Here is a 17185-nt window from a genome sequence, read left to right on the forward strand (position 1 = left end):
AATTAATGATAATCAAGTCATATTCTTTATGTATGTCACTACTTACTTGAGAGGGAACATCCTAAGACCCTTGTCCATTCCAGGAGTGTAGGAAAGGAACGCAGCCAGGGCAGTCTCGAAGATGAGCCCAAAGTTGAGGGCCCAGTTCCTCATTCCCTGGTGGAGCAGGGAGTTACGACGGGTCTTGCAGATGATCAGATCAGCCCACTGCACCACTACGATGGAAACGAAGAAGGCGGTGTGGCATGTGAACTCCAGAGTCTTTCTGTCACGGTAGGTCTGAAAGCAAATATTAATTGTAAAAAAATTTATTCAAATAAGAGTAAAGCTGTTATGTTCGTATCCCACAAAATTAACTTAATAATTATTGGGCTTTTATTATGCGTTGAAAGCGAAGTTACGGTTGCATTTACGTTAAATATACCATGTTACAAAATTTCTTATTAAATATTCATTTACAATCTAATCAATGTTGAAAATAAAAAAATCTTTGTGCTTACCCATTCCTGTCCATAGGAGTCAGTCAAGTCATTGATGGCTTTGGAATCCCACTGTTTCCTGATGCCAAACAGTTTCCTCGGAAGGAATCCATTTTCAGCCATGATCACAAAGTATACGAAGAAACCGGCAGCGGCTTGGATCATACCAATCTGACCGTAGGCCATTGAGATAAGTCTGTTTTTGGAAATTATCAATAAATTAGAAAAAGAGCAGAAAGCTAATAGAACACTACCTAAAAGAACTATTTTTGACTGAATTTACGTACACAAATTTCTAAATGTAAAAGATAATTTAATCAAAATGCGTGTTCTAATACTTCAAATATAAATGTTAACTGCATAGAAATTGATGCAAGAAGCTATTTTTTGTTTGTGTTATTTACAATATACGATTTATTACAAAAATAATATTATTCAAGTGAAAGTAATTTACTCCCATGCAGTTTACAAATAACTTTTTAACGTTACAATGATAAATTCTATACCACATGTGAAGTAATTTAATTGAAATTGTCAAAAATAAATAATACTGGATTTTTTTTTGCTTAGTTATGATATCAATTCAATAGGTTATTCAATGTTAGTTAGATTTTTTTTTTCTACAATACTTTTTAGGATATTTTATTGGCTGCTTAATTTAATATTACTAGGACTTGTTAGATTATTTCATTTTATTGAGTTTGTTAGTAAATAAATATTTAAGCATATATTAGTTATTACAAAGTTAGTTTGGCTGCAGATTTCATTGACATTACACAGGTGTGATTTCCAAATGAATAATTATCACACTTAAAGTGTTCTACAATACTTATAATTATTCTTTAAAAATCTTACACGTGTAAGCCAATAAATTTGACAACATACATGCAGTACATTTACACACTTAAAGCATTGAACTAGATACCTACTCTATATTAAAGCCCGGGTAACCTTCAAGAGATGATATTCAAAGTATTGAAAATATTTTGAAATACTTAGCAAGTTATGTAGATGTGTTAGGATTCAAAAAGTTTTTTAACCTCTAAGTGAGTATGGCTGTACCGTGTATGTCTCAAATAATTTATTCATAAAGAAGTACAGACGTACATTGTACAGCGTAGCTTCTCCAAAATCTTCGAACGTAGATTTAAAAAAACATCTCTCAAGAACTCACTATCTTAGAGGTTAAGTTTAAAAAAGATACAAATGAATATCAAATATTGAAGGCTGTTACAGTGATAAAACAGATTTCTACTCACATTTTACCGGCTCATATAAAATGGACAGGCCACGGACATGCGGTGACCAACATGGAAATATCAACACGGCTAACACAGACAACACCACAAATACAAAACAATTGAAACACAACAAAACCCGATTAGCTGTTCTGTTGGAGAGTAATATAGACATTATTTGTACGTAGTAACATTCGATTTTCAGTGCAATGTTCCTCATACGCTTTTGTTGGAAAGGGAGAGGACACGTGGAGTGGAAGACATAAGCTAATTCTATTGAACTAAACTCTATAGATTAGAAACATGAAGTACAAAAGATGGAGATAGACCATACTATATTTTCTAATATTCTGCATAGGTAACAGTCATGCACTAAATTGTATCATTGTAAACTTTCTCCTAGGACTATCTATTTCTATATTCCCATAAGTGACAAACGCTAAACACATATTTGCGATGCAATTTGTAAACTACAACTTTGATTTGTTTAGTAATGTCATAATTCTGACGAATAACATTTCTTTATTTGGTTTTACTAATGTGCCGTAGTTTCCAAGAAATTAAGCAATGTGTGCCAACTATAATTCCATATTTACTATTGGTTTTAACATTTCATGCGGAAGCACTTGTTCCAACTTTAATAAACTCTAGTTTTGTTCCTAATCTCTAAGTCTATTTAGTAGACTAATTGAATCCATTGTTGTCTCCTTTACATTTACAAACCAGTGCCAAATAATCTTAACAAAATTAATTTTAACCAATTTTAAACTGTAAATGAGACAATAAATCTGAGTCAAATTGACAGAACTAGTGTCGTAAAACCATAACAAAACGCAAACATAAAAAATTAGCAAATTCCCAACACCTTTGAGTTTGAATTATTACATTTATATATTTTTTATTGCGATAAAAATGACAGTTAGCGGACGAACAAGCTAATGAGGAACTTCAGCCCTACGGGAAATTGGATACAAAAAATGTTTTCTTAGGCCTGGTAAAAATTAAAGCATTAAATTCTAGGGCAAAGTTTGTTGAAAATCTATGAAAAAAATAATAAAAAATATTTTATTAAAAATGAACTACTTGGAACAATGTCATTAGTTCATATGAATCAACCAATGACAAGAGAGTTGTGAAAGATTTTCGGCTTACGGTAAGTGAACGGACCAATCGGCAGAACTGACCGAGAAGAAGCGGAAGAGAACTTGAGACGTCAGACGCGGAGCAATTTCAGAAATAAAAAAACTCAAAAAAATCATAGCGCTGATAAAAATACGATACATAAAAAAAAATCAAAATTTTTATGCTTAGTTTAATATTTTTTTTAACAAATAAAATATATTTAAAAAAACCTCTGAACTTCCTCATTAGTAAAATAATTTTACAAACTTTAAATATTGGCTATTATCTCATTAGTTTGAAACACTTTTTATTTATGTATTGGGGAACTAATTTCTATTGTTTGCGTTATAGTAATTAAAAGAAACATTTTACTTCTAAGGAAACCATCTTAATTGATGCACTAAGTAACGACATTTTAAACTTTAACTATTATGGGCCTGAGACAATGAATCATAGAGAGATAAGACTTAATCAGACTGACATCCCAGTCATGGTTATTGCGAAACATTAATGTAAAGACAATTTGAAGAAGAATAAAATGATTATGATAAGATTTTTTAAATCTCTGGGGCCTTTTAAAAAATTTAAGTTTAGCCGACAGTCAAACTGCACCGGGTAAATCAAGTTTACTATTGTTAAATGTAGCTAAATATTCATATGATGTACTTTTGTAAATGCATCATTTGATGTTAACTTGCAAATATAATAATATACACTGGAATATCTATTTACACGGTTTTGAAATATCACGGTGCAAACATTAAATCAATTATTTTTCTAAAATATTAATTTAAGAATGCATATAAATAGTATAATTATACTTAATATTCATTATTGGAATTCCCTACGTTCCTTTTTTACTTACTGGCGCATAATACATCTTTGTTGCAATTTAAGTAAGCATTTTGATGTCATGTTATATTTAAGAAAAAAAAAACAGGTTCAATTAACAGTAAACAATAAAGTCCCGGATAGATTTTTATACAAGAAAACCTATCCAGCATTTTTCTTTTCATGGTATACTTTTTACGGTGCTGCACAGAACGTATCCCCGTGTAAAAAGAGGCTCCAGTATATACGAAACGATGTAATCTCTATGATCATGGTCCCATAATACAAAACACACTAGAAAGAAAAGACACTGCCAGTCTTGCATTTGATGTATGTGCTAAGTGTGTCGGATTCCAACCTTCGGTTGACCAAATTGTCTCGGTAGGGGTCCCTTGGTTGGCGCTTCATGATATCTGATTCTGGGGCCTCGTATGCCAGCGATATGGCGGGTACCTTTAGGTCAATACACACGGACACTTACATTACTTACTATCTATACCACTATACCCACACCCGCTCAGTACTCTATAAACACTCTGTACACTGAGCTCGCGACAGAGTTGCGGTGAAATGATTAGTGTACATTCGGGACAACCCGCGGAGTACACGGTGACTGGAATACCAGTTTCTCCCCTCCGAATCCAAACGGAGTAGATCTATTTACAATTAAACCATAAGTATGAAAATACAAACTAAGCCTAGTTCCTAAAGAGAGGAAATAAACTAACAACATGTTCCACAGAAAATCTAAAATCATATTGGATCATTCTTAGCAAACACTTTGAAATAAAATAACTGTAGATTTACGATCGGTTCCTCGGAGAGTTGAAGAGTTTGCTAAGAAATTCCGATTAGTAAGAGACTAGGTATATTAAATTAAGGTTAGTGTAATAGTAAGCTTCGATTAAGGTAAATTATCAATGTCTACTCCATTAGGTTAGTATCAAGTTTCATACTCAATATTATATAAATATGATCTAAGTAATGTAATGAAATGACTATGGAGTGATAATAGTTTCTAGTAAGAGAAGATGAGGGTCAGTTGAAGGTTTGAGTAAAGAGTGAGGTGTAAGCTACATTCGTCGCGTAGGCAGAATGATGACCGAGATATGTAAGGCGCGACAGATAGTTACTTCCTGGAAGATAATACACAACACAAATACAGCCGACAGACCAGTACAAGAGAAGATCATTTCAAGTGAAAATTGTGTTCAGAAGTGCAGGGAAGGTAAAGAAAGAGAGAGAGAGAGAGTGAAAGATAGAAAGAAACAGAGAAGATGAATAAAGTAAAAAAATGTAACTATGAAGCATGCCGTGGGCGCACGGGAGTGACAGGGAGAGGAGACGGGCCCGACTTACCTGGGGAATGGTAAGGGAGATAATATGCAGAAGTCATTACACACACTGACACTAACTCACAATACACAGACACTGCAGCAAACTGACCGACACGAGACAAGTCATGATACAGACACAGATACGGCGGCCAATCCTTACTAAGCATCGTCAGGTATTCCCTCCTTATATTCGTGAACATGTATAGGATGTCACTTGTGTGAAATTGAATGACTCGGAACTAAGTTTTGAAATTCAAAAGCGTTAGTTTAGAAGGCAATACGAGACTAGCCAAAACAAAAACTGGCTTGAATACGCGTTCTTTAAAATTTTGAATGATTTTATTTTTTTCGTTCAATACTGTGTTGGAAATAAAGGCGAAAGATGAGAGAAATAAATAAAAAGCTCATTTGATAGAATCTTAACAGTAATAAATGCATTAAAAATGTGCAAAAAGAAGAAAAATGTAATCAGGTTTTTAAAATCTCATTGAACAATTTCCACATTTTTGAAAGAGTAAAAATATGCTTATTGCCAGCCGGGGACAGTGGTAAGCAAATGCGGAAAGAGATTCGCACGAGAGATGCAAGCCAATTTATGTGTAAAGTAATAATTTTGAGAGACAAGAATAGTATAATGTTTGGAGAGCGATGGGTACAATGTCCTCGTGATTTACCTCTCATTTACAAGTTTATCAGTGAAAGGGTTACGTGGCTGTCTCTTCATTATGTCAGATTCGGCTTCCTCGTAGGCCAGGGATATAGCGGGAACCTACAAACACCACTCCCGCAATGAAACATGGTACACACATCATTCGGGAATGTGGATGGCCACAAACTACTTCCAACCCGACTAGCGAATCGATGAATACGACATATTCCATCATCAAACCAAATTTTATTACCAGTTTAACATCTAATCTCTTGTCGAAATCATGTGATTCTCAGAGCAACACGTAATACATATTTAAATTGAATTTGGTCGTGATCATGGAATGTGTGTCAAGTCCAGTGGGAAGGGAGATGATTTCCATAAACTAAGTTTGAATGAAACATCAAATCAGTATAACATTTAAAGCTGGTGCATTGCGATGGTATGATCTTTGCAAATCCTATTTAAGGAGTCTCGGACACATATAACAAAAGTCTGATATTTCTATACAAAATAAAACCAACCCATTTACCCTGTGAATACAACTACTTGTGAAAAAACAGGAAAACAAAATAATAAATGATGCAGTCGAAATTTGTTAAAAAAAAAAAAAAACAATGATGGTAGTGTCATTTGTAAGTATGATATTTGTTTGTTTGGTATCACTATTCGTGTGACACAATGGTACACTATTTATGTCTGTCCTAATGTGTAGAACTTTCAGTATCGATACGTATTAGTTCTTTTATTAGGAGTTATAAATTAATACACTGTAAATATTAGTCAATCAGAATTGAATTCAGAGGAACCAGGCTGTTGTTAATATATTAATACCATTAGTAATTGATTAATGACTCGTTAATTTATTAAACATTTCATACCAAACACACTAAATTACAAACCTCTTCACCATTAATATATAATCAGGCCATTGAATATTAATGAACATAGAGCATTTTATATTACATAGCACGGTTAGTAGTCCATGAAGATTGCCAGATATGGGTGGCTTAATTCGTCGCAAGAAATACGACACAGAATCAGAGTTATTTTTGTGTATAAACAATATCGCGCAATAATCATGAACTGCTAAGTGAAACTTTTGCGGAAATATCTCCGATATTTAGGCATAAGTGAGTACATTATTGACAGTCACCACACACCACCTTGAAAGCAAACAACAAATATAAGATCCCCGTTGTTATTCCCCGGTGCCAATGACCATGTTAGCAGGATTAATAATTGGTTTCTGTAAAAGTAAAGTGTATAGGACCTCTGATTGACCAGTTTATCATTGAACGGATCTCTGGGGGGGCGTTTCATGATGTCGGATTCAGCTTCTTCGTAGGCCAATGAAATAGCGGGTACCTGTTAGTTTAAAACTAGTAGTGAGTAAAGTGATTAAGGAAATCTATTTCGATTATTGCGGGGAGTGCTCCAACATGAACGATGCTAGATGTGGCTCAAATAGTCGAGTCAAGTCTACTGAAGTGTATAATCCTCGAAATACAATCGAGAACGTTTAAAGAGTCAGCATGTCAATTGAGGATGTATGTTTGACAAAGTAAAAGATAAATGTTTGAACTCCTAAACTCTTACGTACCTATGGCTGCCACGGAACAAACTGGAAGATTCTCTAAGGAGTTACAAGAGCTAATAATAATAATAAACGGGTGAAATATAAAAATGCTGTGAAATGAATAATTTACAGTAAACTGCATGCTCGATTTATCCAATATGTTTTCAAATGAAATTTTCGTCCTAGGAACTGCTTAGCGACGTAAAAGTATATATTAACAAAACTACTGTATGTTTAAAGGTAAAACGCTAGGTAATATAATATATGTAAAACTAGAGATAAAACAATATATGACGAATCTTATATTCATAGAAAGTTGTGTGTCTATCTACTTTATAGAATATAGTTGAAGATCTGGCGAAAATACTTGTTTAGCGAAAGGTACATTCAAACTACAGCAATAGAATACGAAACGTGATTGCAGCAACTGGCTGCTCCACCTCATAGTCCGATTAGGAAACAAACCTCTCGTTAACGAGCTTGTCCGCATATGGGTTACGTGGTCGACGTTTCATTATATCTGATTCTGACTCCTCATACGCCAGCGATATAGCGGGAACCTAATTTACATAATCAAATATGATTCATACATTACAAATATCCTACGTCATATTGCATTTTTCGTTACTGAGAATTTAATATATTTACCTTCAAATAGAGAAGTTAATTAGCACCATGATAATGTATGAACTTTAACTTTGTTGAGCACTCTCGCATCAAAAAATATTTTAATAAATTTTAAAACATGTATATTTAAAATAGCATTAATTTTACTGTAATGTAAGGTACAAGAAGGTAATACATTAACCGAGATAAAATGTAAAACAATATTTACCATGTCAGTTCCAAGATCAATGCAAAGGATGGTTACAGTCCCCAGGGGCAATGGAATGTCGCAGAGGATAAAGGCCAAGAAGGGAGAGATTTCGGGGATGTTGGAGGTGAGGGTGTAAGCGATGGATTTCTTCAGGTTGTCGAAGATAAGTCGGCCCTCCTCCACGCCAGTCACGATGGATGCGAAGTTGTCATCCAGCAGAATCATGTCAGCAGCCTGGAAAAAAAATTCACATACTTTAAGCAATCACAAAAGTAAATTTATAAATTAACGAATAAGATTATTTCAATAAATAAAAACAAGAATTGAACAGTTTATTTGTAACATCAATATTTATAATTTATTAAATAGGTGTAAAACTTGAACAACTTCATATTTTTTATCTCTTGAATAAAACAGACACAGGCAAGTTTGATAATGCCCTTATAATGCAAAAAATAAATATAAAAACATATTTTGTAAAACCAAAAAATGTAAGTTTTTTTTACTGTTTCAAAAAAACTTTTTTATAAACATTTTAAGGATTAAATAAGTAATTCAAAGCGCAGAGAATATTTATCAATGCATAGATTATTTTATTTTATAACGCCTATCTTTAACCTTCCATATCATATATATCTTCCTTCAATTGTACCATATTTTTCAACAACTTTTTTGTTTATCATATTGATTTAATTTTTCCAAATTCTTTCAATAATAATGCACATTTCTCTTTGCCTTCCAAACATTACAATTGATCTCCCTACAGTTTAATAAGTTGGTCAGTTAGCACAAACGATTTTTGCTATTTGGTCGTTTTTTTCCAGCCATAATCATATAAATCAGGATTTCGTGCTTTACATATTACATACATTCCCCCTCCCAACTCCCCGTTGTACCACCACGCTAACGGGTAATGGTTGCCGCTCAAGAGCAGTGCGATATCAACAGTATTTAATAAAAAAATGTATGGATTTTAGGGAAAACTCAAAATACTATGAAACAGTTTTATAAACACTACCATGACAATCATAATGACTTTTTTTTTAAAGTCGTATTTATAGCATTTCCGCTGGGGTATTCCAGGTAACCCTATCAGAAACTTGCGAATTTTTTGCACGTTCAGGCTCGGAAAGGTTAACAGAGAATATATCCGAAAACAAGTGAATGGTTAATGACCTGTTTGGAGACATCAGATCCAGCGATGCCCATGGCAACACCGATGTCAGCCTTCTTCAGGGCGGGAGAGTCGTTCACACCATCACCGGTTACGGCCACAATGGCTCCCATACGCTGGCAACCCTCCACAATGATCAACTTCTGCTGGGGAGAGGTACGGGCAAACACAATCTCCGTGTGGTATCTGAAATCCAGAATAAAAAAATCAATACCTTTTATTTTAACTCAGTTTAAACTATGTATATGTAGGCTGTGAAATTAAAGTGGGTGTGTGGGGGGAGTATATTGAAAAGTAGTGCAAGGTGTTTTCCTGAATATATATTTAGGATATACACATTCATCAACTAATCGTTCCAGATTTTCATGTTTTTAATAGATTTAAACAAGTATTTCTAGTTTGGCAATAAGAGCAATGAAAGTGGTCCCTTTCATCACCAAGATGATGATTTGTTTATTTATAATATCTGGGTAGTTATGATCATAATTAGACAACTGAACAATAAAATTTGAGTTCTTAAATTTTGACACCAGGGATCGAACAAGGGAGCTTAAGTATGGTAGGCGAATGCACCAACCACTACACTACTGTATCACACTAACGGTGTTGTATTTGATACTAGATAGAATTCCTTAAAAATACTCTAAATTCAGCAAAGCGGGAATGCAATCGACTTCCCGGGTTTTCTCAAAGCTATATGGCTATGTACTTTTCGAAGACTAACTGATTAACTTTAGTGCTCACTTCAAGATTTCATCCAACTGGTCGGAGTTCAATTCCCTGAGTTCGGTTCCGTGGACGACGGCAGCCTTGGCCTCGCGGGGGTTGACTTCGGAGACGGGAATGTTCAGTCGTGCGGCGATGTCCTCAATGGTCTCGTTTCCTTCGGAGATGATGCCCACAGACTTGGCGATGGCCTTGGCAGTGATGGGGTGATCGCCGGTAACCATGATGACCTTGATACCTGAAAAGCAAATGAGACTTAAACATATTGTAGGATTAAGATACAGTTGCACCACAAAAACTCAATACATCTTTCATTTAGTATTTTTTTTTAGAGAGATTTTTAATAGCTAATGATTTTTGAAACGACTTACCTTCATCCCCGATTTATAATAAAAAATCTTTAAAACATCATTATCTTTATATATAACCCATAACCTAAATTTAATGCTAAACTTCCCTTTCTTATTTATTTATTTTTACTTAACACTTTAAATACATATATAAGGGCTGGTATACAAACATGTGGGTATTTCTTCCTACCTACCCCTTCCTTGTTATCATTTGTTTTATTTCCATTAGAATATTAAACGAGCCCATTTATTTATACTGTTATTATATCTCTGAAACTGCACATCTCCCATTTACTTGTTTAGAATATATTGCTCGATAGCAATAAATCTATCTTTTTTAATGAAAAGGTAAGTTTTAAATGAAAAAAAGTTAACTTTTGAGTTCAATAATTGTGGCATTTTTGACAAAATGCACAATGTGGTTCGTCTTACTTTTTCATTAAACAAAAAATATTATTAAGAAAAATAAGACAAATTCATATTCATAATTCTTATCCACATCTAACAGTGTAGAGCGCATTGCATAAATATGTCAAATATAACGTATCGTAATATTTTTTTACAGAAAGATAATCTGAATATCATCTCGTACAGTTTTTCCAGAACATACCGCACATAGCATCTGAGGAGTTTTGTATCTACAAGGAAAAATTGCTCGTTACAAAATGAGAATAGCCCGAAAGAGCTCTCTGTAATCTGGTAGACTTGGCACCTTGGAACTGGGTTGTAGTCTCGTGGTAGTGTTGTGGACGTGATCCAATATAATTTAGATATGCGTGTTGGAAAGGAGGGTGTTAATTTTATGTTTTAAATTAAATCCACAGACAATTAAACTTCTAGATTTATAATTGTGTATTCTAAATTATGAGTATGGGCGTTAGAATATTTATTTATCTATGCGGAAAGTACTGCAGTTGGTTTATTAAAAATATAATTGAGTTTAATTACCAGCAGATCGGCATTTAGCCACAGCGTCAGGTACGGCAGCTCGGGGAGGGTCAATCATGGACATGAGGCCTACGAAGCGAAGGTTCTCGATGGGGAAGTTGGGGTCGTCGGAATTAAACTTGAAGCCTAGAGGGAACTTGTCGGATGACAGCATCAGGTCACAAAAGCCGAGCACACGCTCTCCTAAACCTCCCAGCTCCAGGTAGGCATTGTTGAAGGCCTCCTTCATCTCTTCATCCAAAACCTGAAATAAATAATCAATTGTAGCAATGAATATTACACTGAGCCAATCAACTATCAAAATAAAAAAAAATCAGCTGGGGATCTGTGACAAATATACAAAAAGTCGTATGAAAAACCTTTATATTAAGCAAGTACATATCTTTTTTACTATGGATGTACAATTTTTTTTTTTTAAGTTCTTTGATGCTATTGTTATAAACAGACCAGAAACCAAAATAAGAAGAAACTCGGTCAGCGAATGAGGACAGCAAATCAGTGCCAAGCTAACAGTACTTTATTCAAAATATTAAAAAACACGGGAAATGCTTTTGAGGATTTTTTTACCCAGTTTCATTAAACCTTATAAAAATGCACGAACAAGTTATTTATTTCCTGATTGTCAGGAGTAACCTCAAAACTCAGCTCGACAGATGGCTCGTAATTCAAGTGGTTTACGTACAAATTCATAACCAAAAAGAGTGAATTTAAAATATACAAAATGCAGTTCAAAAGTTTTAATTATTTATAATTTTAAGAACCCATTATATAAACATTATAAGGCTAAGTCATGCAATGTCTCGTCTGATCAGCGTTGTCATAATTTGCTTTATTTCAGCTTTAACTTTGTAAACACTTTATTTTTTGAAACCATGAGTTGTGTCGTATAATTCATTCCAAACCCCTCTGTAATCGAAAATGGAAAAAAATTATGTTTATAAGTAATTTAACAGATAAAAAATAATACTTTAAATTTATGAGGGTAACTTGTTTACCATACCACTCCACAATAAATTAGAGAAAAAAAGGAATAACCTGCTAAGCTTGTCAGCAGGTGGGAAAGAGAGGGTATGCAAGGAAGTTATTTATTTATTTACTAACGCACAAAGGGCTTGTACATACATAGAAGTTAGAAACTCAATTACTATTTTTAAATTTTAAGAATAATTGGTTCTTGAAGTTTGATAAAATTATAGCAAATATATCTATTTTTGGTCATCAGTGTGTTTGTTTCCAAGAGAGTGAATTCTCAGGAAAAATATGAAAACTAATTGTGAAAAAAACATTTCTTGGATTTTTTCAAAACTGGCGGGAATCGAACCAAGACACCAGTTACACAGTTGGCCATCTAGCCAACTGCGCCACGGCACCTGTCTTAAATAACCTCAAATTTGGCCTAAAAATAGCCAATCCCTCAATACCACAAACTTGTGTATCGAATTTGTAAATAAGTTTTTTTTGGTTTAAAAAAACAGTGTTTAACTTGTCTATTATTGATATGAAAGAATAACTGAATATGTTCACCTTTTCCTTTCCTCCAATGAAGATGGTGGTGCACTTCTCCAGGATCCTTTCAGGAGCTCCCTTCATCACCATGACGTGACGAGGGTCGCTCTGGTCCTCGGTCTCGTGGATGGACACCTGGTACTTGTTGGTGGAGTTGAAGGGGATCTCGCACACCTTCTTGTTCTTCTTCCGGATGGACAGCACGTCCCCGAGGGCCAGCTCCATGCACTTCAGGAGGGCGGCCTCCGAGGCGTCTCCACTCACTTCCTTCTTCAGGATGGGCACTCCGTCCTGGCCTCCCTTGAACTCTGCGCGGTTGCACAGGGTGGCGATACGAGCGAGCGCCTTGAATCCGGGACTGGTGCGGTCTGAAGGGAGATATTACGTCAATATTGTACTTTTAAATGTTGGCCCCTAAGATAGCATTTTCACTAAGAGGCAAATTAATATCTGCCCGATTTCCTTTTATAGAATTTTCATATAAAACTAGCCATAGTCAAAAACATTCAACCAGAGTCCTGGTTCTACTTCACACGCAGAAAGATATTATTTTTCCGCCAGGACACGGACAATATTGATACATTACATAAAATAAAAGAAATGTTAAAACCTAATTTAAATATAAATTTTATGTAAATTTTTCTTTTGACTTGTAAAATGGAAAAAAGACAAATTGCTAAAATAGGAAAATGTATGTAGTCAAATGATCTTGACTAACCATATTGCACTCCAGACTGGTCCTCTGTGGTGTCGGCCTCAATGATCTGGTTGTCGAACCACATGTGAGCTACAGTCATCCTGTTCTGGGTCAGGGTTCCAGTCTTGTCAGAGCAGATGGTGCTGGTGGAGCCGAGGGTCTCCACAGCCTCCAGGTTCTTCACCAGGCAGTTCTTGGACGCCATTCGCTTGGCAGTCAGGGTCAGGCACACCGTCACGGTGGCCAGGAGACCTTCAGGTACGTTGGCTACAATGATACCTGGAACAACAGAAAAAAACATTTTTAGTCCATAGAACTATATTTCCTACGTACTGGAAGCACAGCGTTCATTTGTGTTTTGGGAATAATAATCTAAATTGATGTTATTGAATTTATGAAAATACCATAGTGGAAACAAATTTTGGCAACAGAATTTAATACAAGTAAACACAGATTTTAATACCATTTGTGTTTGGTGATGAAAAAGTATGACAGTATCCGACATAAGTTCTCCATATAATATGACACACTCACAGTGAAAGGACAATGGAAGCAGTAAAGCTAAATTCAGTTAAAATAGCGGTTTATGAAAATTAAACTTTTAAAAGAGTAACTTGTTTTTGACAAACAAAAAAATAGTGAGTTAGGAAAACTCCCAGTCTTTAAAATGGTTTTCGAGAATGGTGTTGCAATTACGTGTCCTTAGCATATTTAGTATTAAGAACTATTAAGAAAGAGGAGATAGAGTTATCACTTTACAACAATTCAGAACAAAAGGAACACAAAATGTAGATAGCTTTCTTCAAAAAGGCTTGCATAGTTATTTAACCACTCGAATGCCGAATTAGCGCGACCCAAAATTTACCTCGAGATACAAATATATACTGCTGAGCATTTCAATGATTTTAGATCCTTTTTTGTAATCCTAATTTTCCCCTAAATAACATAATCGCTGATGGATTGCAATTCTTGGTTGGCCTCTATATGAAATGTATATTTAAGTGCTTTTAACACTGCTATAATGTCTTTATTAGATTACAGCAATAAAAACTAAGGCCGCATCACAAAACTGTGCATTTTTTTTCACTAAACACCATTGTAAGATATACAGGCTATCAAGAGAGTAGAAAAACAGGATGGTATTTATACAAAAACTGGAGAAAATGGGTAAAAAAAAATGTTTTACGCTGCAGCGACAAAATAATGGTGCATATCTGCGCTCTCGCCACAGAACATTTCACGCATACAGCATGATTCAAAAATGTTATTTTTTCAGGTTGTTTATAGGTTTTTGCAAAAATTTAACAGTTTTTTTTTTACTGACACATGTTTAAACATTTTTAAAATTACAATCCTTATAGTGTACATTTTTTATGACAAATAAGAAATTTGGAATTATTTTTGCTTAAATTAGCTTTAAAGGCTAAATGCATTTTGGCAGTATACACATGATTTTATTAATATTTTTTCTTTACTTTTTTGATAAGACAAATTACATGTGATCTCACGCTTTATCTAAATATGAAAATTTGATGGACATTTTTATTACATAAATAACCAGATCAGAAAATGGGTTGTGGTAGAGTGGTTCATATCACTTCACTTTGAGTTTTTCCTGACTTGGTAAAAAAAAAAATTGAATTACAAGGAAGGCGCTAAAAGTACAAAATACTAACCAATCAAGAAGATGACGGCGTCCAGCCAGTGGTTCCGAGGATGAAGGCAATTACGAAGAAGGTGACACCGAGGAACACTGCTACTCCGGTGATGAGATGGATGAAATGGTGGATTTCCTTAGCAATGGGAGTTTCTCCCGTGTCCAAACCTGATGCAAGACCAGCGATACGACCCATGACCTAACAACAAAAAATTTCATTTCAATTTATTTATCACACAATTTAGGTTGTTTTTAATAATTCTTTTTAAGCATAGATTGTATTGATACAAAATTATTCAATACAATTCATAAGAACGCTGTATTAATATATTTATATAACACGTTGACTAAGATTTTAAAATTTGGTAAGAGTATCCAATTTTTTTAAACTTAAATTTAGTATATTTACTTTCCATATCTTTCCATAAATATCGATGTTAGTTTATACTGTCTCGATATGTACCAATAAAGATAGTACTTATAATCAAGGTGCAGCAATCGATAGGGGATACTTTTTATACTGAAAAAAAGTATAATTGTATTGGGAACATTCTTGTTGTTAAATAAAAAAAACTACTCAATGAACTCATTTCATTCTAATACCATGTGAGCGAACCCGAGGGAAAAAGGCTAATACATAATAAATTAATAAATAAAATTAAAAAAAAAACAATAGAATGAGAATTCCAATTTCAAACAAAAAGACTTGACCAAACAATAAAATTAATTAATATTGAATAGGTACTAAATTAATAATGACTGTTTACAAATTGATAAGAATTGAAGGGTCGGGCTTACAGTGTGATCTCCGCAAGAGATGACCACTCCCTTGGCGGTGCCCTCCACAGCGTTGGTGGAGAAGAAGGCAAGGTTCTTGGTCTCCAGGGGGTTCTCGTTGGTGAAGTCGGGTCCACGGGACTGGGGCTCAGACTCCCCGGTCAAGCTGGAGTTGTCCACCTTGAAGCCTCGAGTCTCGATGATGCGGATATCCGCGGGAATTCGGTCTCCGAACTTAACCTAAAAATTAAACAAATAAAATATTTAGAATATGTCCAAATGTTTATGGAGAATCTCATTTTTAGAGACTCATACGCCCTTATCAAAAAGATTATCTAGATGCATATCTTTGCTGTGCATATCCACATAGGTCATTCTTGTTACACAGAAGATAAGGTGATTTTATTCTTATTCTGAAGAATGGGGGGTCAGTGCTTTGGTTACTGCGATCTGTGTAGATCTGTTGTGACGGGTCCCTATAAATTAGTTCTCGCCCTCCAAGCCCAGGTCTTCAAAGAGCCTGGCTACTAAGTGGAGGACGAGTGTTCTCATAATATCAAATCTCCCCATCCAAGTCCAGGCTATTAAGTAAGAGGCAAGCGCTATCAGGTTTAACCAGCCCCCGAGAATGAAACTTTTTTATGATATAAAGAATCTCATTCACATAGAATGTGTACAGGTATTTCATCATTTGCACTACAGAACCTACATCTAGAAGTTTCAGAATAGTAAGGTGATCAGTTTTACGCTTCAGATCCAACCCAGGGACTATGAAAATACTGCATTTTAATTATCTCGAGATAATCTTATATAGATATAAAAAGTCATTTAATTTTCTTCTAGTCTCCAATGTTTTAAAATAAAAGTACTAATGTCTTTTTTCCTAAGTATTTAGTGCAACTTAAACGACATTTGTCAAATAATAATATAAGGATTTTTTGTACAGATTCAGCAATACATGATTTACGGAATCTACATAAACATGAACTGAATAATAATGTCCAAGTTGTTTACCTCTACAACGTCTCCCAGGACGAGGTCCTCAGCACGGAGGGTGAGCTTCTCTCCCTCGCGGAGGACGGTGGCGAACTGGGGCACCATGTTCTTGAAGGACTCCATGATCTTGGAGCTCTTGCTCTCCTGGTAGTAGGAGAATATGCCCGTCACTATCACCACAGCGGCCAGCACGATACCCAGGTACAAATTGTCATCAGCGGGCTCCTCTACTGTACTTGCCTATAAAAGTAACAAACACAAATTCACTACTTTTGTATGTAACATTATAAAATAAACAACAT

The 17185-nt window shown here is 34.8% G+C and overlaps 2 protein-coding genes across 9 annotated transcripts in view; both read right to left on the bottom strand.

Moving 5' to 3' along the window:
• LOC148272496 (sodium/potassium-transporting ATPase subunit alpha) overlaps positions 1–17185 on the bottom strand; it is a 65158-nt gene that overhangs the window by 3024 nt on the left and 44949 nt on the right. For 2 of the 8 annotated variants that reach the window (XM_088239974.1, XM_088239969.1), the window contains 12 exons: positions 16902–17123; positions 15909–16127; positions 15130–15309; positions 13475–13732; positions 12775–13124; positions 11251–11494; positions 9971–10190; positions 9229–9412; positions 8071–8286; positions 4029–4123; positions 501–675; positions 47–279 (listed from right to left, as the gene is read on the bottom strand). In XM_088239974.1, coding sequence (XP_088096100.1) covers positions 47–279; positions 501–675; positions 4029–4123; positions 8071–8286; positions 9229–9412; positions 9971–10190; positions 11251–11494; positions 12775–13124; positions 13475–13658 — 1901 coding nt within the window. In that variant the 5' untranslated portion in view covers positions 13659–13732; positions 15130–15309; positions 15909–16127; positions 16902–17123. Of the gene's footprint in view, positions 1–46; positions 280–500; positions 676–4028; positions 4124–5681; positions 5777–6929; positions 7025–7700; positions 7796–8070; positions 8287–9228; positions 9413–9970; positions 10191–11250; positions 11495–12774; positions 13125–13474; positions 13733–15129; positions 15310–15908; positions 16128–16901; positions 17124–17185 lie in introns of all 8 variants that reach the window. The other 6 variants (XM_088239975.1, XM_088239970.1, XM_088239973.1 and 3 more) reach the window with 3 other exon arrangements.
• LOC148272497 (sodium/potassium-transporting ATPase subunit alpha-like) overlaps positions 15133–17185 on the bottom strand; it is a 46787-nt gene continuing 44734 nt past the window's right edge. Inside the window, exons 4-6 of the mRNA XM_088239967.1 lie at positions 16902–17123; positions 15909–16127; positions 15133–15309 (exon numbers count right to left, since the gene is read on the bottom strand). Of these exons, the coding sequence (XP_088096093.1) occupies positions 15133–15309; positions 15909–16127; positions 16902–17123 (618 nt within the window). The remainder of the gene's footprint in view (positions 15310–15908; positions 16128–16901; positions 17124–17185) is intronic.

This window comes from Micrasema longulum, unplaced genomic scaffold (genome assembly GCF_059751315.1).
Source record: "Micrasema longulum isolate JH-2025_06_02 unplaced genomic scaffold, ASM5975131v1 h1tg002321l, whole genome shotgun sequence".
Classification (NCBI taxonomy): Eukaryota; Metazoa; Arthropoda; class Insecta; order Trichoptera; family Brachycentridae; genus Micrasema; species Micrasema longulum.